Source organism: Dasypus novemcinctus, chromosome 23 (assembly GCF_030445035.2).
Source record: "Dasypus novemcinctus isolate mDasNov1 chromosome 23, mDasNov1.1.hap2, whole genome shotgun sequence".
NCBI classification, from domain to species: Eukaryota; Metazoa; Chordata; class Mammalia; order Cingulata; family Dasypodidae; genus Dasypus; species Dasypus novemcinctus.
The window spans coordinates 25,680,030-25,702,150 of NC_080695.1; the positions used below are offsets into that span (position 1 = coordinate 25,680,030).

At 39.8% G+C, this 22,121-nt stretch overlaps 1 protein-coding gene across 3 annotated transcripts in view; it reads right to left on the minus strand.

Moving 5' to 3' along the window:
- LOC101430775 (zinc finger protein 713) overlaps positions 1-14,071 on the minus strand; it is a 70,334-nt gene extending 56,263 nt beyond the window's left edge. For 2 of the 3 annotated variants that reach the window (XM_058286012.2, XM_004473945.3), the window contains exons 1-2: positions 13,701-14,071; positions 3,987-4,075 (exon numbers count right to left, since the gene is read on the minus strand). In XM_058286012.2, the coding sequence (XP_058141995.1) occupies positions 3,987-4,075; positions 13,701-13,929 (318 nt within the window). In that variant the 5' untranslated portion in view covers positions 13,930-14,071. Of the gene's footprint in view, positions 1-3,411; positions 3,495-3,986; positions 4,076-13,700 lie in introns of all 3 variants that reach the window. The other variant, XM_071211190.1, reaches the window with a different exon arrangement.
- Between the last annotated feature and the right edge of the window lie 8,050 nt (positions 14,072-22,121).

The following is a 22,121-nucleotide window of genomic DNA, read 5'->3' on the forward strand; positions in this document are numbered from 1 at the left end:
TTAATGGAACTTCTTGTACTTACTATAAACAAAATTTAAAACAGCTTACTTTTATATAGTATTTATAATATGCCAGGCACTGTTTTAAGTTTTTTTAAAATAAATAATTATAAGTTTATAGAAGCATTGTTTAAATTAAGGTGTTCAAATGGTTAATTCCAAAAAGTCATTATTAAACAAAACCTGAATTGATAATAATAAAAGGTAATCCTTACAATTACTTTATGAGATAAACACTATTATTATTCCCATTTTACAGATGATAAAACAGAGGAAGAGTAGCTTACAAATAGCAAATGGTAGACCTGGGATTTGAATCCAGGCTGTCCCCAGAGCCCATGCTCTTAACCTACTATATTATACTAATTCTCTATAAAATATGATGATAGATTCCCTTTAACCAGGCATTTTCCAGGAGTATTTACATATTTCAGGATCTAGTCTAAAATGGCCAGATAACTATAGCAATTATTAAAAAATTAACCACGAATGTGCCATTTTTGAAGTCATCTTTGTTTATTCCTTTGTCTTTACCTCTCTAGTTAATCAATGCTGTATCCCAAATCAAAGCACTGAAATCCACCTACTTTCCTCCCTCTCCTAGTTTTAAGCTACCTAGGTAATAGGAAATAGTAGCTTAAAACTTAGAGATGGAGAAAAGCTTCCCAACTGGTTCTTTCCCTGTTTCATTCCTGCCTCAACAATACACTTATCACAGAACACCACCGTAAGTTGTAAAGTAGAACTGTATCATTTATGATGTTACTTTGCAGCTTAAATTCTTTCACTGGTTTCCCTCTGCACTTAGAATAAAACCCAAACTCCTTTTTATGGCCACAAGACCTTCCATATTTAGCTCCTGCTTACTTTTCCAAGCTCATCTAAAGCCTCTCTCCCCTCCTTCCACTTCAGTTGCACTGACACTATTATTTTAATTTCTCAATTATGCCATGGCTTTTAAACATGGTATGTTTAGCATATGCCTAGAATGCTCTTTTCTACTTGCTTTTTTAAACTCCTACATATCTGTCACATCTGAACTTAACTTTTGCTATCCCAGAGAATTCTTCCCTAATTCCTAAATGTTCTTTCATAGAACCTTGCTCTTATCTTGTACAAAAAATTATCAATTTGGTGATGTAACAAGATGACACAATAAGGAGACACAACAAGGAAACACAGTAAGAGACACAACAAGTAGGGAGCAAATGTGACTCAAGCAATTGTGTGCCTCCCTCCCACATGGAAGGTCCTGGGTTCAGTTCCCAATGCCTCCTAAAAAAAAAAAGAAGATGACAAGCAGACACAGAGAGCACACGGCAAACAGATAATAGAGAGCAGACAGAGAGTGCAAACAATGGGGAGGGGGGAGAATAAATAAAATTAACCTTTAAAAAATTAACAAAATGCAATTTATTAGTATATTTGCTGAATGTCTGTCTCTGCTAGACTGTAAGCTCTCTAGGCTTAGGACCATGTCCGCTTTGCTCACTGATGTATATCCAATACCAAGCAGAATTTCTGGCACATATTAGCTGCTCAAAAAATATTTGTTAAACTAATTAATCATCTTCCATCTTAAACACAGTAATAAATTGCTCTGGAAAATTACAAAAAACTCCTCTGACTGGAATGCTGAGAAGCATATATGCCACCTTGGCTCTTGAGGACTTTCTATTCTGTCTGTGGGAAGCGTTAATAATTAATTACGAGTAAACTGAATGATTCTACTCCTTGCAACACAAAGATCCCAAAGCATTAAAATACCAAATAAATGCTCAGCTCCAGCTGTCAGTCTCCTTATTGTTCCTGCTCTTGCTCATTGTATTTCCCGCCTGCAATGGCCCTCTATCTTCTCTACTCTCCAAATTCTACCTTTCATGAATCTTCCCTCATCCTTTCAGCCTCAATTGGATTTCTCTCTTTTCTGAGCACCTGTTGTATTTACTGTCTTCTGCATTCATAGTGGTATCCAACATTATATTTTTAAAAATAATTATACAGTATGGACTGTTGTTTTTTTTAACCCTCTCTAGTGAGTTTATTGCCTACTTGAGGATAATGGTTATCTCACATACTTTGAAACACTAGAAGCCCTCCTATCTGAAGCAACTGAGACTAGTATGCGCTGTACAGAGTAAAAAAGTTGGTTAAAGTGGAGTTCCATAAAAGATGATACATACCTCAAACATTATATTTTAATTTAAAACGTACAACTGTACATTCATTTGTTCTCTTTTTTTTCTTTAGGAGGTGCGGGTATTGAACCCAGGACTTTGTACATGGGAAGCAGGCACTCAAGCACCTGAGCTAAATTCACTCCCCAATTTGCTTATTTTTTGATCTCGGGCCAACCCTATTGTCATAGTGATTCTTTTTATTTGGGGGGGAGGGGTATTGGGGCCAGAGATTGAACCTGGGACCTTGTATGTGGGAAGCTAGCGCTCAACCACTGAGCTACATCGGCTTCCCTGAGCTGGTTTTATCATTTGTTTTGCTTGTTATTTGTTCTTTTTTTTTTTTTTTTTTTTTCAGGAGGCACAGGAACTGAACCCAGAAACTCCCATGTGGGAGGTGAGGCTCAACTGCTTGAGTCACATCTGCTTCAATTTAGTGATTTTAATGATTTAAGTTCCCTGTTGTCTTTTCTGCATCAGCCATACCCATAATGCATCAATTTATTTCATTAAAGTGGAATAAGAACATAAGGACATAGGAAATGATACAGCTGTAGAATCCTCTGAGATTTTTATGATTTTTCCTTCAGTTTTACTTACACATACTTTGACAGGAATTTTTAAAAAGTGACTGGCAGGAAGCAGATGTGGCTCAACGGGCAGTGTGTCCGTCTACCATATGAAGGGTCCAAGGTTCAATCCCCAGGACCTCCTGACCTGTGTGGTAAGCTGGCCCAAGCACACAGTGCTACCTGCCATGCAGGGGTGCCCCCACATAAGGGTGCCCCACGTGCAAGGAGTGCATCCCGCAAGGAATGCGTCCCGCAAGGAGAGCCACCCAGCGTGAAAAAAATGCAGCCCACCTAGGAGAGGCACTGCACACATGGAGAGCTGACACAGCAAGGTGATGCAACAAAAAGGGACGCAGTTTCCCACTACTCATGGCAAATAGACACAGAGATCAGACAATGCGGGAAGGGGAGAGAAATAAATAAAATAAATCTTAAAAAAAAAAAGTGACTGGCATTTATCTTCCCAAAGCATTCAATTAGTTTTCATAAAAACAACACGGCCACACACATATTTCACCAATTTACAGAATATTTAATCACAATACAGAATTATAATAACAAGTGAAATAGACAAACAGGTTTTAGAAGAGATACACCAGACACTTGATAAGAATTAACTTGTGGGAAGCAGCTGTGGCTCAAGCAATGGAGCTCCCACTTACCATATGGAAGACCTGGGGAACCTCTTGGTTGAAAAAAAGAGGAAATTAAGCATCCCAGATCTGTGCGGAGAGGCACAGGACCCCTGTGCAGCCAAATGACACAGCAAAAAGGTGACACAACAAGATTGAAAAAAAAAATTAATTTATGGCAACAGATGTCCTCAGGCATAGGTAACAATCCCATTGGCTCCAGGCACCCATAGTGACTTGGGCATCACTCTTGATGCTTACAGAGAGAATGCCAAGTGTTTAAATTCTGGTAAGCTATTTAAGTGGAGACTGATTAAAAGACAGTCTACTAGCTTCTTTTATTTCTTTCATAATACCTAGCAAAGAAAGGAGTTCATATTTGGTGAAAATAATGGGAGAGAAGAGCTGTAAAGGGATATACAAGGTGAATGGGGAACATCCTGGAGAGATTAACATTCTCACAAGAGGCTCCTGGCCAAAAGCAAATGGACTCACAGCCTTAGATTAGACTTTTTGGGCCAAACACTTCTGAGAATTAAAAAATACAAGTGCCCGTGTTCTGAGAACTACAATAGCATTTCAGAGGAGAGGAAAACTGAACTTACCTGGAACCTGACTATCTGTGACCCATCATCCATTTCCTTCTCTTCCACATTCCCTTCCAGGAAGAGTACAGCATTCTGAGAAGGCATAACTAGGAAGAAGAGGAAAAAAGCATCTTGCAATACATGACATTACAGCTGAGCCTAAATCTTGGAACTTTTGCTTTAGGTTAAGATAATGGGCAGTTTAGAAAGAAGACATAAGCTTAAAAGTTGGATGACTTAACTGTGATATTCCTGTTACTTTATTACACTGGGGAATTCAACCCAGGATTTTCCGTCCTCTATGTTACCACACTATTTCTTGGAAGCTCAAGAGAGCTCAGAAGTCTTCAATCCTGGCTATACCCTGGGAAATTTTTAAGAGATAAAGCAGTGTTCAACCCCCACTTCCAGACTTGGACTAGACTGGTTTGGGGTAGGGCCTGGGCAACAGTATTTTAAATACTAAAGTCTCCAAGTAATTCCAAGTGGGATGAGAACCACTGAGATGAGGTGATGCAGAGAACAGATGTTGAGGGCCTGTTCTCATTATCTCCACAGAGATTAATCCCCCCCCACACACTCAAACTTCAGAGATCTGCCTCTCCTCTCTTCTAACATAAAGGTAAAGGAGCTTTCACTCTTCTCATGTTTTAGTATGTTCACCTTCCTTTTTCAGTATCTGGATTCAGCCCTCCAACCAGTATACCTCTTGTTGTGGTTTTTAAGTTGAGATGTCACCAAAGCTTTGTTCTCTTCTAGTATGGCAGTCAGATGTCTAAGCACTAGCAGCTTTAACATTCTGATCAGCCAATAAAAGTTGATTTTCCAGTGTTTAATGGGAAGCAGTTGCTCAGTTACTCCCAGGTGTTAAAGGTGTCCTCACCTCTGATGAGAGACTAAGGAGCTCACAGATATCCACAAGAATGATTTCTGCTTCCCAGAAACAGCCACTCTCAGGATCTTGCCTTGTTCATGCAATTGAGATTTGGGGGGTCCTGAAGGTGGCTATTACTTTTTTCCCCCTAAAGGCATCAGTCTCCCATGCGCAGCCTTCACTATGGTATTCAAGTCTATCTCCCAGCAGGGATTTCATAAGATACAATTTCAGGTTGAGCACCTGTAATGAGAAGCACCACAGTCAGAGAAGGAATAGAGCAGTCTCAGTCACCTAGGGACCTACACAGTCTATAAAAAGACATACAAACTATTCACTCTGTGGCAGTTTGATATTATTTATGAATCCCAAAAAAGAGAATGTTTGTAAACTGGTCTGTTCCTTTGGGTGTGATACTTGTTGACTGTATTAAATTCAAAAGTTTTAAGTTTATTTGATTAAATCAATTTAGGGCTTTTGATTTAACCACGTCAGTATGGTGTAACTCAGGTTAAATCCTTGCCCCCTTGGTGGGCTGATATAAACGGACACTCACTCAGGAAGACATACAGAAGACAACACAGGAAAAGAGAGCTCCACAGATACCAGAGGAGAGAACTTTGTCATGTGACAGAAAGAAGGCTCAAACAGCCAGAGCCTTGAGAGATGAGCCCTATGCCAGCCTACAGCTAAGATCGGAAGAAAATGGGCCCATGGAGCCTTAAGAGGAAGAAGGTCCAAGAGACCAGGCAGAGATAGCTGGCCATCTCGCTTCTACATGTGGCAACAGACTTTGGTGCTCCTTAGGGCCTTGTAAATGTAAGCTTCTACCTCCAAAAAATACTCTTTATAAAAGCCAACAGATTTCTGGTACTTTGCATCAGCACACCTTTGGCTAATACATGCTCATAAAGATGGAGCACTGTAGAGTGTGGCATTGTTTGAAACAAAAAGCATGTTTAGAATTCCTTAAGTCACACCTAATTTACAAAAAAGTAGCTATATAGATGTCTCAACTATAACAAACTCAGCCTTAGACCCTTCCCAATCCTTTTCCAGAATAGAAAACAGTCTTTGCCAATAAAAGACTTTCAGAAAGATTGATGAGGAAATAACAGGCATTTGAACAATGGCAATGACCACCAGAATGAAATGTATTAATTTGCTAATAACCATGAAAGAATCCTTTCTTTTTCTGTTCACAAAGATTGACCGAAAAAACTCCCTCAGAAGCTAGTGTGTTGGAAATGCAGAATGAAGTCATTTCTGAGAAGCATTTCTTTTTTATGAGAAAATTGCAGTTCCAGTGGAATTGCCCTATTAGTTAGGTAAGGAAACCATTCACTGCCCGAGACATGGCATAGAACTCTCCTAACATTTCACAGCCATTTCACTAAGAGGCGGACCTTTCAGGGGTGATTTAAAACACTTTAAGAACCATGTCCTCATTTCACCAAGAAAAAGCTCAAAGAGATCACACTGTCCAAGGGGCAGAAAGAACCCCTGAGAATGCTTCTACATTGAGGTTTCAAACCCAAACACCTCAAAGCTATTTCTCTCACAACAAAAACTACATTACCAAGTTAGGCAAAGTAGGATTTCTCTTTCATATACATATGAAAGGGACTCCGAGATGACCTAGTTGAGGTTTTCCCAAAGTGTTGTAAGTAGTGTATCTGTTACTGACAAAAAGGGACCAAATTAAGTTTGGGAAATGCTGGCTTAAACAAAGTTAAATAAATTTCTTTGCTATAAATCTTCCTAGAGATTTTCATATGATAATATACACTGTGAATCTCCAAAAACCGATGGGGAAGGTGGAGCATGTCAAATATCTTATATATCATATGCGATGTTTCCCAAATATATTTGAGAATATTTTTTATTCTCTAATCTGATGGGACCAGGATTCCATAGAACACACTTTTGGGTATGATGATTTAGTTCTCAGTTCCTTGCTTTGTCAAAGGTTCCAGAAGTCAAAGATTGCAGAGCTAAGTGAAAAAGCTGGTTCTAGAACCTGGGTCTTTTTTTTTTTTTTTTTTGACTTTGTAATAATATTACATTAAAAATATATATGTGAGGTCCCATTCAACCCCACCCCCCCACCCCCCCTCTCCCCCCCCAACAACACTCGTTCCCATCATCATGACACATCCACTGGATTTGGTAAGTACATCTTTGGGCACCTCTGCACCTCATAGACAATGGTCCACATCATGGCCCATACTCTCCTCCATTCCATCCAGTGGGCCCTGTGAGGATCCACGATGTCCGGTGATCACCCCCGAGGCGCCATCCAGGGCAGCTCCACGTCCCAAATACGCCCCACCTCTCATCTCTTCCTGCCCTTCCCCATACCCATCGTCCACCATGTCCACTTTTCCCAATCCAATGCCACCTCTTCTATGTGGACATTGGATTGGTTGTGTCCATTGCACCTCTATGTCAAGAGGAGGCTCAGATTCCACATGGATGCTGGCTGCCATCCTCCCATTTTCAGTTGTAATCACTCTAGGCTCCATGGTGTGGTGATTGTCCTTCTTCAACTCCATCTTAGCTGAGTGTGGTAAGTGAACCTGGGTCTTTTGATTCAGTCCTGAGTTCCTTCTAATAATACACTATGAAGTCCTCCTTAGTACTTTTTCTCTCCCTTTTTTTTTTCTTACCTCATTCCTCTCCTCTTACAGTTTCTTTTTAAATTCTGTATTGGAATGAACAAAGAAATGAATCCTCTTTAAAATGATCTGCTACCCCCAAACTCAGTGTATAATTCTTCACACAACACACATACATAGCCCTTTGAGAGAGGTCCAGGGTCCCAGTAACCAATGAGGTTGCCAAACCTCTTTCAAACAAGTAACCATGATGATCTGGAAGCTAACAAATTTTCTTGCCTGCCTAAGGAGCAACCCAGAATTACAATCAACTCAGGCCAAAATTGACTCTGGGCTTATTTTCTCTTTTACCCCAAGCTCTTCCCAAAATTTGAGTGAATTTCATTGACCATATAGAAAACCCATGAAGTGTTTCTCTACTTGGGCTGTGCATTAGAATCACCTTTGGTGGTTTAAAAATATACAGATTTAAATATTGAGATGTTCAGGCTCTACCCAATATCTACTGAATCGGAATGTGCACAGATGAGGTCTGGCAGCTATCTAATTTTTTTTTTTTTTTTTTTTAATGTCCCACAAGTGATTTTGTTGCAAGTAAGAGTTCAGAACAAGTATCTCAACCTCAATATTTTCACTATCATTTTACTTCAGTCGCCCACTTCTTGGACCACATCACTCTGTTCTTTTAAAAAACACTTGACAGTGGAGGCTACACTGAATAGAGAAGAAAATTAAGACAGGAAGGGGGGTTAATAGATAGGGTAAAATAGGAAAAAAAAAGAGCATTTCTCAAAGTATCAATCTGCATATTCATTACCATACATGAATAACCATTAGCAATATTAGGCATTATCCTTTTTAAATGTTTACCAATCTTACAGATGGAAAAAAGCATTCAATTACTACTTAATATGAATTTCTCAGATTACATGTGAAGCTGAACATCTTTTTATAATTTTAACTTTTATATTTTCCCTTTTGTAAATTGCCTTTTCATGTCACTTGTCTATTTTTCTATTTCAGTCATTTTTTTAGTGGTTTGTAAGAATTCTTTATATATAGGACAATAACCAGCAACTCCCTTGCATAATATAAATACACAAATATAGTCTCCATTTTGTCATGTCTTTTGTTTTTGCCATTTTGTAGAGTTTAAAAATCTGCATTGTCTGTTTTCTTTATACTTCCTAAGTGTGTGTGTGCGTGCGTGCGTGAGACAGAGAGAGACAGGTGGGGGCGGGGGGAGAGTGTTTTAGTCTTTGTTACATAAGTTACATTTTATACAAGTTCTTTAGTACAAGGTACACATGGACATTAGTATACAGAACATTTAAGTGAAGTGGGACAAGAGTTCACTTCAGCTCCTCTTCCACTAGTATGTCCTTCCCTGCAGGTAACTCACTGTCAATTGCTTGGTGTGCATCCTTTCGGTTCCTTTCCTGTACACTTCTAATATAATCACATACACATTTAACATAATAGGACTATACTATGTCTATTGTTCTATAGCATCCTTAATTCATTAAATATCTTAGAGATCCTTCCCTATCTGTAAACACAGGTCTCTCTCTTGATTTTATAACCACATAGGAATCCATTGTATGGATCTTCCATAATGTATCTCTAGTGGACACTGAAGCAATATCCATTTCTCACAATTACAAGAAATGTTGCAGTAAACATCTTTGTATACACATCCTTTTGCACCTGTTCAAGTATTTGTGCAGGACAGACAGAAATGGAATTTCTGAGCCAGAGTGAGTTCATTTAATGTTTTGGTTAACTATTAGTCAGGATTCTCTAGGGAAACAGAACAATACACATACACATACATATAATGTAAATATGAGATTATTAAAATATGAATTAGCTCGTGCAACTGTGGTGATGGGGACTGACAAGTTCAAATTCCATTGGGAAGGTGGCAAGCTGGGAACACCAATGAAAGTTTCTTTAATTCCTCAGAAGCTGCTGGCTGAGGTACAGAATGGAAATTCTCTCTTCTGATTGCTGAATTCATCACTTCTCCTTTTAAGGCCTTTAATTCATTGGATGAGACTTCTCTCATTGTTGAAGGCAATCTCTTCAGTTGATTGTAGATATAATCAGTCATATATACAATCAACTTACTGATGATTTAAGACCATGAAATATCTTCACACTAACAACCAGGCCACTGCTTGCTTGACCAAACAACTGGACACCATAACCTGGCCAAGTTGACATATAAACCTAACCACTACAGTAACTGTATTCAAACTGCCTTCCAAAATACTAATATTAAAATATTAAATTATCTTAATTTTACACTGGTCTGTCTTCCTCTTCCCGTGTCTTCTTCAACACACAATATTTTGCCAGTTTAATGGATGAAAAATATCTTTGTCTTAATTTGCCTAAATATGGTTAATTATGAAGCATATTTTTTATTGGCCACCTGTTTTTCTTGTGTAAATTGCCTGTTCATATTCTTTGCCCATTTTTCTGTTTTGTTTTTCTTTATAGGAGCTATTTATTTACTGTGGACATGAACCCATTGTCTTTTATATTTATTGCAAATATTTTCTTCATTTTCCACTTATTTTTAGCATTATGCTCTTTTCAAATATAGAAGTTCAAAATTTAAAAAACCCGAATGTACTAATTTTTTCAAGTGGGTTTTGTGTCCTGTTTGAATAGTCTGGTATGGCTAGAGCAGTCAAGCCAAGGGTGTACTGCAGGGGAGTTTGCAATACCAAGATCAAAAAGGGCTTTGAGGCTCAACTAAGGAACTAAAACATTGCCCTTACCTTGAAGGCAATCGGGAGCCATGCCATGTAAAACTTTTCAGCAACAAAGTGACTTTCAACAAATATTAATCATTTAAAAACTCTCTAATTGCTGGGAAAGCTCTTTTTACAATATGATAAGGAAGGGTTACTGGTTTAGGGTGTTGGATGGGGGGGCATTCAGGACAGGGCGCACAAGGGGCAGTCTTCTAGAGAATGTGCGAGTGATCATTTTGTCATAGCGTGTTGTATCAGCGGGTGGAGACCCACATACTGAGCAGGAAGGAGTGGGACGCCTATCCTGGGGAGGCCAGAGATGTTCTCAAACAGAAGGGTGGGTGTCTCTCGAGAGCATGGGCAATTCCTACGAGGTAAGGACAGATAGTATGTCAAGCCTTCAGTATTGTTGCAATTAAGTATGAATCTTGTCCTTCAAGGAGTGAAGCCTGGTGGTCATCATGGACCCTGAGGGGAGGGGGAAGGAGGAATGGAATAGATGGGAGAGGGGCTATTTAGGGAGCAATGGAAGGGTCCTGCAAGATCTTGTAATGATGGATACAGGCCATGCTGAATTTCATAAAAAATTTATAAAAGTGTATGGACTAGAGTATAGACCATAATGTAAACCACTGACCACGGTCAGTGGCAATGTTTCAATATTTGTACATCAGTTGTAACAAATTTATGATCTACATAGAAAAAGGTTATTGATATGGGAAGGGGGAAAAGGGAAGGATGTTGGGTATATGGGAGCCCCTGCGTTCCGTATATGACTTTACTGTGACCTAAAACTTCTTTGAAGACAAAATGGAAAAAGTAAGACACTGGGGAAGAAATGGAAAAAGATGTCACTGTACACACAGGACAACAGATATTACAGTGATGAAAGGCAAAACGTCAAAAAATTTTTTTAAAAATATTTTTCATTATTTTTTAAATATCCCAATTTAAAAATTTTATTTTTGCTTTAGTTTTTATAAATTATTACATATTTTATTTCTTATGTTTAAACCTATCATTATTATTTCATTTTCCTATTAATTGTATTTGGTGATATTCTTGGCTTCATTTTTGAAGTAGTTTTGGACCACAGCAGGGTTACAACTATGGCAGGGGAGTATCACTGGTGTGGGGTGTCTTGTGATAGGGGATACATGGGAGGAAGTTCAGCTGGGCATACATATAAGGTACATAAATGTGTTAAAATGTTCATGGGGCATTGTCACAGTAGATGGAGATTCACACAATAACCAAAAGAATACTAAATTCCCGTCCTGGGGAGCTCTGCCACATTCTCTAATGGAACAGCAACAATCCCCCAAGTACAGCAGCAATGACTAGTGAAGGATGGTCCATTAATGGGCCTTTGACACTGACAATTATGCTTATGAGCCTTTGCTCTTGAAACTGCAACTTAGCCTAGTGCTGTAGGGTGCCTAAAAATTACCTCCTGAGAGCCTACTTATTGCTCAAATGTGGCCTCTCTCTAAGCCAAACTCTGCATATATATGTATTACCATCCCCCAGCATGGGACATGACTATGGGGATGAGCCTCCCTGCCACTGAGGGATTACTACCAAACACAAACAGGCAGTACAACTGGAATAAGAGGGGGAAAAGGTAAAGACAAATGAATTTATATGGCTAAGAGACTTCAAAGTGAGTCTGGAGGTCAGGGTAACGCTTATGCGCATCTCAGCAGGATTTCACAGACTGCCAAAGTAAATACTACCCCAAAGATTGGGGTTCCTGAGGACTCTGGAGACACCCACGCACTATGGTCAGGACACAGAGCTCATGACTTTGGTACCCTGCAAGTGGGCCTTACTTTGAGATTTGTACTCCAGTGTTACAGAATTGGACTCAGTTGTGGTTTCCTTACACATGGCTTTTCAGTCCCTTCTATTTGAACCTCATTTGGTGCTGGAGTTGGAAGGTGTAAGTCCAAGAGACTTGAACCTCTGGGCTGCCCATGTGCCAGCTGGGCCCTGACCCTCAGTGGAGTTGCAACACCTACTCTCCAGTTCATTGAACTCACCCAGGACAACTAACAAGGAGGTGAGGACGGACAACCAGTGCACCAAGGGACCGAGAGAGTCTATAAGTGCAAACAAGAGTCTCATCCATCAGTCGTATGGGATTGTGACCCCCTCTCAATTAGAGTTAAAGAGGGCATCATCATCCCAGAATCCTCAGGATTGGGGAATAAAATATGGACTGGACTGGACTTACTGGTATTCTACTATAGACTTACTGGGATTCTAGCAATGGAAGAAATTATATCATTGATGCGGAGACAGTGGCCACTGGAGGTGCTGAAGGCAGGAAGAGTGAAAAAGAGGGGTAATATGGGGGCATTTTTGGGACTTGGAATTGTCCTGAATGACACTGCAATGACTGATAAAAGCCATTATACAGTCTACCATAAGAAACAGAATTGAGTGCGAGAGAGTGTAAACTACAATGTAAACTATAATCCATGCTTAGTGGTAATGTACTAAATGTGTTCATCAATTGCAAAGAATGTACCACACTAATGAAAGAAGTTGCTAATACGGGGAAGGGTGGGAGGTGTGGGGAGTTAAGGCATCTGGGAATCCCTTATATATTTTTGTATAACATTTTGTATAATCTAAGTATCTTGTTTAAAAAATAAAAAAATATAAAAAAAACAAAAAACAAAATATATCTATTTGAGCATCTACTAAACGCTATGATCAAACCTGCCTTTTAGAAAGATTAGTTTTTGCACATTTCTGCATCTTTTAAATTTCTCACAATTTAAAATAAGTTGAAAGAGATGTCAAAGGATATAATTCATTATGTCAAAGGATTCAGAGGGATTTACTCTGCCTCATATTAAATCATGTTTTAAATGAAAACAAAATGGTATCAATCCAGAGACTGTTAGAGCACCGGAAGGAAATCTTTAAACAAATCCAAGTAAATATAAGCCTGAAAAATATAAGAAAAGTGTCATTTCAATTTAGTGGAAAAAAGATTCCAATAGATGATGGCAGGAAAAGGCATATTCCTACCTAACACCTTACCACAAAATTAATACCAAATAAACTATAAAAAGGGAAAAATAAAACCTTTTAAAAAAATCTCTTAAATGTATTAGAATAAAATTAACGGGAATATATTTTATAATCTTGAGATGGAAAACTTTCCCCCCAAAATATCGTCATTCATACCATACACAAAAATTAATTCCAAGACGGGTTTTTAAAGCCACAGAGTCATTAGAGGAAACTGAAGGGAAATCTATTGGGATGGTGAAGGCCTTCCAGTGCACCACACAAAATCCGAAAAGAACACGGGGTCAGGAGCCAGACGTCTTCGCAAGGCTGCGGGGCCTGCGGGGTGCTGGAGGCGGGTTTCGCGCCCGCCCTCACCCCCCCCCCCACGCCCTCCCGCTCCCGCCCCCGCCCCCCTCTCGCTCCAGGTCTCCCCCGACACTCCACTCACCAGCCTCCACAGACAAAGGGCGCCCCGGGCGGCCTCGCCCCCTGACGCCTCGGTCGCCGCGGGTACCGGCTGAGGCGTGAGAAGGTGACGAAGGTCCTGATACCTGAGCCAGTGACCCACACTGACTAGCTCCTGGGAATGCACCAGCCTCGGACGCCAGGTTGGTCCTGACGAAAGCCTTCCCGTAATGGCGACCGCTCAGCGCGGGCTTCGCATCCCCGATACGCATGCGCCGGCGGCGCCGGGGGCTACAGCCTCGTTGCCCGAACTCGAAATTCCGACCCGCTCCTGGGATCTGCCTTTCACTAGGGCCGCGCTATCCCGGGAGGCCCGAACTCTGTCCCCGGCGCTCTCAGAATTACCTGACCCGCGTGGGCCGGGGCGGGCGGGCGGCCCGAGGACGCATCCCATAGAGGTCCAGTCAGAAACCTGGGACTTCGGGGCTCGGGTGTGCGCGTCGCAGCTCCGTCTCCACGGCGGCGACGAAAGCCTTCGCGCTCCTCAGTCCCGGTCACTCCCGTCCCTCCACTCCCGTTTTATATTGACGGAATAAAAAATATATATATATATATTTGTGATATAGGTGCACTGATTGGAATGGAATTCTTTTTATGGGGATAACATTTTGCTTATTGGGGTTCAAAGTTAGTGTTCCCTATAATCAAAATTGATTGCGAAAGATCATCTGTTAGTGCTACTCTGTAATGAGATTTTGCGCATTTCATCTTTGGTAATGTCTTTTCAAACAGATCTCACAAACGCGATTTTAATGAGCATGTTCATTGATTGGAAGACATTTATAGAATTATTAGATTCTTCTCTTGATATTTGCCTTTAGCATGTAATTTCATCGCAGATTAATCACTTCCAATTGACGGTTAGGTAGAGAGGCTCCTCAATTGCAAAGTTAAACGAATTTTGAAATATGGAAATGTCCTTTGCGCTTGGATAGATGTCCGAAAATGCTGCTGGAACTTTTAGTGTGAGCTCAGAAAATATATCAACTATTAATTTATGTGGTGATAGAGATCTCACTTCTTGTTTTAACTTTTAACAGCCGTGCAAGTGTAGACACTTGTGATTCAAACGTTAGTTGTCATTAAAATGACTTTACTTCAGTATGTTTCCTGTTATGCATTGTTTTGCCTTGTAATTGTAGGTTGAATTAATTTTAAAAAAATTGTCTGTAGCAAAAGCTAATTTCCAAAGCCATCCAATGTTTGATAAGTGGTTGTGGCAATTCTTTACATTCAGAAAAATTCCAATCTCAACCCTGAACTCAAAATATCTTAACAAAATGTGCTAAAGGGCAAGTCAGGATATTCAGCTATTTCTGACAAAAGTTCAAGAAAATGATAATTGTTATGTCCATGAGAGCAAATCAAGCTTACCATTGAAAGTTCTGGGTTTGATAACTAATGACCTGCTTTGCAAATTCCACTTTTGGTTGTACTGAATTAGTATTTTCTCAACTTCTTTGAAAATATTTTCACCTGAACCTGTTCCAACCAGTCTATTCATAAAGGTTAGTTCTTCAGTTGCTGTACAATAGGCAATGACTCCCAAATAAACAACTGAACAGTTTTTAGTAAAATCTTTTAATTCATCAAGAGCCAAGTGAAGTTACTTTGGTTGCAGACTCATTTTCAATTTTTTTTTTTATTGTGAAGAAACTCTGATGTAATGAGATACTGCTTCAAATTTCCTACCTTTCCCTACCATTGCTTTCTGACCCTGCTTTCATGGCACTATCTGGCTTGCATTCAGCTTGCTTGTAGGATCCAAAGAGTAGATCATTTGGCAGGTTCCTTGTTGGTTACAATGAACACAAGAATGGAAATCAAGGTGTAGTGTGGTTTGGCTGGCTCTTCTGTTTAGAATCTAAGTGCAGGGGTGAAATCAAAGTGCCAGCGGGGCTGCGTTCCTTTCTGGAGGTTCTAGAGATGAATCCACTTCCATACTCCTTCAGGTTGTGGCTACAGGATTGCGGTCCCTTCGAATCTCTCAGATTTCCTCTTCTGTTGCATCTCCCTGATTGTGCTCCTTTTTGACAATGCCAAGGCAGCACAAGGTATCTAAAGGAGGACGTGGTGGAGACTTAACGCTTTGATCTGGAAGCGCCCGGAGAGGAGCCCAGGTTACTTGGAGCAGGGAACACTTTAGAAAATTATGAATGTGCCCACCAGGTGGCGGTAGAGAGCGGTGAGCCCTACAGTTAAAACTTTCGAGTTGTTTTTCAGTCTTAAATTCGGTTGTCTCTTGTCTTTTTCCTACCAAAGGTGCAAGTTCTTTAGAGGCAGGAGCTGTGCCTTGTTCTTGACATCTGGCACAGATAGGAGTATAGTGTAATAAACCTTCACAAGTAATAGTGGAGGAAACAAAAAAGGAACACTTACCTAGGTCCAGGATATACTGTTCCAAAGATCTTAAACACAAAAACGAAAACCAAGAGCTAATATCTAACTAGTAAATAATTACATTTTGGCAATGCTAATTGGCACAGGGAAGCTGTGGGTATGGGAATCTTAAAACACGGATGAACTTTGAAAACATGGTAAATGGAAGAAGCCAATCACAAAGGCCACATATTGTATGATTCCATTTAAAAGAAATGACAGAAAACGAATTAGTGGTTGCCAGGGAATAGAAAGAGGGGGAAATGGGAATTGACTTTTTTATTTTAACTCAATAAGATATTGAGCTTTATTTATTTCTTTTTTTATTTTTAAAATTTAATTGCCGTGGGAAGCAGATTTGGCCCAGTGGTTAGGGCGTCCGTCTACCATATGGGAGGTCTGCGTTCAAACCCTGGGCCTCCTTGACCCGTGTGGAGCTGGCCCATGCGCAGTGCTGATGTGCACAAGGAGTGCCGTGCCACGCAGGGATGTCCCCCGTGTAGGGGAGCCCCCGGTGTAGGGGAGCCCCACGCACAAGAAGTGCGCCCCGAACGGAGAGCCCCCAGTACGAAGGAAAGTGCAGCCTGCCCAGGAATGGCGCCGCACACACGGAGAGCTGACACAATAAGATGCCACAACGAAAAGAAACACAGATTCCCATGCTGCTGACAACAACAGAAGTGAACAAAGAACACGCAGCAAATAGACACAGAGAACAGACAACTGGGGTGGGGGGAAGGGGAGAGAAAAATAAAATAAATAAGTCTTTAAGAAAAATTTAATTGCCTTTTTTAAAAAAGATACATAGATCACAAAAAATATTACATTAAAAAAATATAAGAGGTTCCCATATACCCCATGCCCCATCCCACTCCTCCCACATCAACAACCTTTCTCATCATTGTGGCACATTCATTGCATTTGGTGAACACATTTTGGAGCACTGCTGCACCGCATGGATTGTAGTTTACATTGTAGTTTATACTCTCCCCCAGTCCATTCAGTGGGTTATGGCAGGATATATAATGTCCCTACAATATCATTTAGGACAACTCCAAGTCCCAAAAATGCCCCCATATCACATCTCTTCTTCCCTCTCCCTGCCCTCAGCAACTACCAACTGTGGCCACTTGTCTCCACATCAATGATACCATTTCTTTTAATGTATATTGGGTTTCTTTTAGGGGTGATGAAAATGTTTTGAAATTATATAGTGATGATGGTTGTACAAGCTGGTGAATATACTAAAAACCACTGAATTGCACACTTTACATGGGTGGAATATATCTCAATATAGCTGCTATATTAAGAAAAGAAGGAAAGGAAAGAAAACAAATATCGAGTTAGCTAAGATGGGAGCACAGGAAGTCCTGTAGGAGAGCTGAATCACATTAAAGTGGCAGTGGGACATGTTGAGGAACACATTTTGAGAGAATTCCTTTTTGGAAAGGACAAGCCAGGACTCAACTGTCCTAGGTGAAAGAAGAGTTTCTTAGACTTGATCTTGATGGAAAAAGGTTTTAGATAGATTTGAGAATTTCTAAGATTTCCATTCTTTTTCACATGCACACCTGGTCAAATGGCCAAGAATGGACAGAATTTTCTAGTTCTTATCTTTGAGGGTATTCCAACAAGTCAAGGCAGACCTGTGATGGGCTGCTGTGAAGGGTTCAAACATCTGAAGAATGGTTAAACAAAGTAACTTCTGTGGTTGGTTCCAAACTGGAGAAGTTAGTGAATGAATGAAATCACCTAGAAAATTTAAAGTTATACTGGGTCTCTGAGCTCAATCATGTAATTGTCTTTAAAGTAGTTATTATGGTGGGAGACTGAACATTTTCTAAGGTTACTCCATATAAATCCCAAGAGGAGGTACAGAGGGGTCTCATAACTCCCCTCCCCACACACCCTAAACTGAATCTCCCTCCATATTATCTGGGCCAGTGATTTCTTTACTGAGGAATAAGATATGTGGACATTTAACACTTGAGTAAGTAAAATTCCTATGGAAGTTAAAATATAATTTGCTTTGGCTTTTATCAGAAACTAACATGTCACTTTTGCAGGGAACCTACACAAAAATGATTTTAAAAAGGGGTACAAGGTCATATAAACAGGTATTTGGTGTATTCTAGACTTGTTCTAATAGAAATATAAAATGGGCCACATACATAATTTTAAAAATATATAGTAGCCCCATTTAAAAAGCAAAAAGTAGGAAGGATTGATTTTGACAATATATTTCATTTCACCATATATCAAAAATGTTATCATTTCAACATGTAATCAACATAAAATTATTAGAGATTTTTTTTAGTTTAGGGTGTTACATTTTGTACATTTTTTTTTGGTACTTTGAAATCAAGTGACTATATCACACTTACAGAACATCTCAATTCAGGCCAGTGATGCTCCAAGTGTTCAGCAGCCACTTATGGCTTGTGATTGCCTTACTGGGTAGTGCAGACCTAGATGGAAAACTGGAAACACTGAGATTCCCAGGAATCATTCCATGAGAGTCCTTTTTTCTTGGTGCTCTCTAGTCATACCAAGCTACTCCAAGGTCTCTGAAAGAATTGTGTCCCCATCTTGCCTTTGCTACCTTCTGGTTCCTTCCACCTTCATCTGGCCTTCTTGTTTGGCCAATGCAATTTGCATCTTTAAATCTCATCTTGGATATCACTCCTTCTGGGCAGGAGCCTTCACTGAACCCCAGACAGGGCCAGGCCAGGACATGTCAGTTCTCTGGGAAAGTTAAGGATTTGAAGACTCTCCAAATCAAAATTCTTTTATACTAGGCCCTCTTTTAGATGAGCTGTTGTCCACTGCCAGGGAGAAGAGTGGAGAAGGAGGGTGTTGGTCTCCATTGTAGAAGGATAGTTTAGCTCTGACTTAGACTTGAATACCCCACTCAGCAAAATGAGACCTCCATTCTGGAAATTTAGTGCTTAGACTGAATTTGTGGGTAGAGCCATCTAAAGGCTGCCAGAGGTGCAACCCAGTCTGGATGCCTGATATCTTAGTTTGCTGGGCTGCTATAACAAATAGCACAGATTGGCTAGCTTAAACAGGAACATTTATTGTCCCACAATTTGGGAGGCCAAAAGTCTACAAAGGTGTTGGCAGTCGATGCAATCTCAAAGTGTATTGAGTTCTGGGGGTGGCTTGCCTGCAATCCATATCTCAGTCTTTATCTCTGACACATGGCCCTCAGGCTTCTTCTGTCTCCTACTCTCTTGCTATGACCATGTCCAAATTTCCTCTGCTTTTAGGACTCCAGTAATATTGGATTAAGGCCCACCCTGATTCACTCCCTTTCTTTGAAGATCCTATTTACAAATGAGTTCTCATGTCTTGGTGGGGGACATGATTCAATCCATAATCCCTGAACTAAGAGGGACTTGGCTCAGGCAGGATTCGGGGTTTGGAGTCAAGAGAGCTGCAATGGACAGAGAAACTCAGACTGGGGCAGGATTGAGAGTATTAAGGCAGCTCCTGGGAGTTTAGAGAGGCCGAGGCCAGGAAATACCCAGAGCCTGCTGTGTATACATGTGTATGTATGTGTATTTGCTGTGTATGGTGCCTGTGTGTTCAGATGTGTGTCCTCATCAGTGTGAATGTGTTTGTGTGTGTGACCAGTGGTCTATGTGGGCCATGTGAGAGGGACGTGTGCCCTCAGTGTGTGTGTCTGTGTTTGGGGAGCAGTGTGCGTGACTATGTGCTGTATTGGGCGACATGTACCCTTAGTGATATGTGGGTTGTATGTTTGTGTTCATGTGTATGGCATGTGTGACAGTGTGGTGTGTGTATGTGGGGGGATAGTCATGCACCCCTCAGTGGTATGTATTAGGTGGGTGGGTGCCTTTAGCATATGGATGTGTGTGTTTGTGTTTATGAGTGGTGTGTGTGGTTACGTGGTACACCCTCAGGAGTGTGTGGCTTGTACTGATGAACATACTAATGTGTGTGTGTGTGTGTGTGTGTGTGTGTGTGTGTGTGTGTGAAGGCTGTCTATGTACCCACAACCGACCCTCCTTCCTCCCAGGCCTGCCACCTGCCAGGAGCCCAGCTGGCTGTGGCCACACCCTGTTGCTTCTTATCAGTGCTCTTACTTGTATGCCCTACTTTTAAACTTTTGCCAGTACAGTTTATTGCAGTGTAAAATGGTATCTCTTGGAATTTTTCATACATATTTCCTGATTGCTAATGAGGTTCATCATGTTTTCATATGTTTATGTACTGTTTCATCTTCCTCTTCTGTGAAATTCTTGTTCATTTCTCCTGCTCATTTTTTTTTCCTATTGAATGTTTTTTTCTTTTTGATTCAATAGGTGTTCTATTGGAGCTGATAAATGAATTCAGCAAAGTTTCAGGATACAAAACCAAAATGCAAACATCAATTTTATTTCTATATGGTATCAAGGAACAATCTGAAAAGGAAATTAAGAAAACTATTCCATTTACAATAGCATCAAAAAGAACAAAATACTTAGATATAAATTCAACTAAGGGAGCCAAGATATGTACACTGAACACTACAAAACTTAAAGAAAGAAAAGTAAGAAGTCCTTAAAAAAAAAATGGAAAAATATCCCCGGATGAACACATGGATTCAAAGATTTAATATTGTTAAGATGACAACACTAACCAAAGCAATCTACAGATCTGACACAATCTTTATTAAAATCCCAGCAGTTTTTTTTTTTTTAAGAAATAGAAAAGCCAATCATCAAATTCACATGGATTGCAAGGGATCCCAAATAGCCAAAACAATCTTGAAAAGAAGAAACAAAGTTGGAGGACTCACACTTCTTGATTTCAAATGGACAATAATCAAAACGCTGTGGTGCTGGCATAAAGATAGATGAATGGACAATTGGAATACAATAGAAAGCCTAGAAATAAACCCTCACATATATGGTCAATTGATTTTCAACAAGGTGCCAACAGAATTCAATGGGGAAAGGACTATCTTTTCAACAAATGGTACAGGATAACTGGATATACATATGCAAAAGAATGAAGGTGGATCCTCACCTTATACCATATATAAAAATTAACTGAAAATGGATGAAAGACCTTATTTGAAGAACTAAAACTGTGAATCTTAAATATATATATAGGGAGCTGGTGTAGCTCAGTGGTTGAGCACCAGCTTCCCACATACAAGGGCCTGGATTCAATCCCTGGCCCAGTCACTAAATATATATATACATATATATATATGGGGAAATACATGTGACCTTGTATTTGGCAATGAATTCTTAGATATGACACCAAAAGCTTGAGCAACAAAAGAAAAAATTAGATAAATTAGACTTCAGAAAAATTGAAATCTTTTGTGCATGACTGTGCTGTGTTTGCCCTCTATTATGTGTGTTCATGTATGAGTGATATACTTTAATAAAAATTTTTTTAAAAAAAGAAAAAAAGAAAAAATAGGCAAAGGACTTTAGGAGACATTTCTCCAAAGAAGATGTATAAATGGCCAATGAGCACATGAAAGGAGACTTAACATTTTTAACTATTAGGAAAATGCACATTAAAACCAAAATGAGATACCACTTCATATCCATGGAATGGCTGTTATCATAAAAACAGAAAATAGCAGTCTCTCCAGCCAAAGAAAATTTGTAACTCTTGCCTGCTAGAAGCAATTCATTGGCAAGGAAAGCCCTATTAAGTATCTATGTTGGTTTATACTTCCTTCTGAAATTAAAAATTTGAATGGGACATATATTAATAGCTCATGAAACACTAGTTTTCTGTTGAAGGTTAGGAAATCAAGTTGGCATCAGATTTAGGTAAATATTAGAAGTGATTGCACTGGGCAATATCTAACAATAATATCATGACTGTAACTCAATACTGGGGTGATTATTTCCAAGTATGACCTGTAGGTATAATCTAAAAGGCCACGAGTAGAAAAAGTGTCTTATGAAACAAACAAACAACCACTCAATTTTCTGGAGAACCAGTTTTAGTCCTGACTTTACTACTGAAGAAGAATAAGATCTTGTATGGG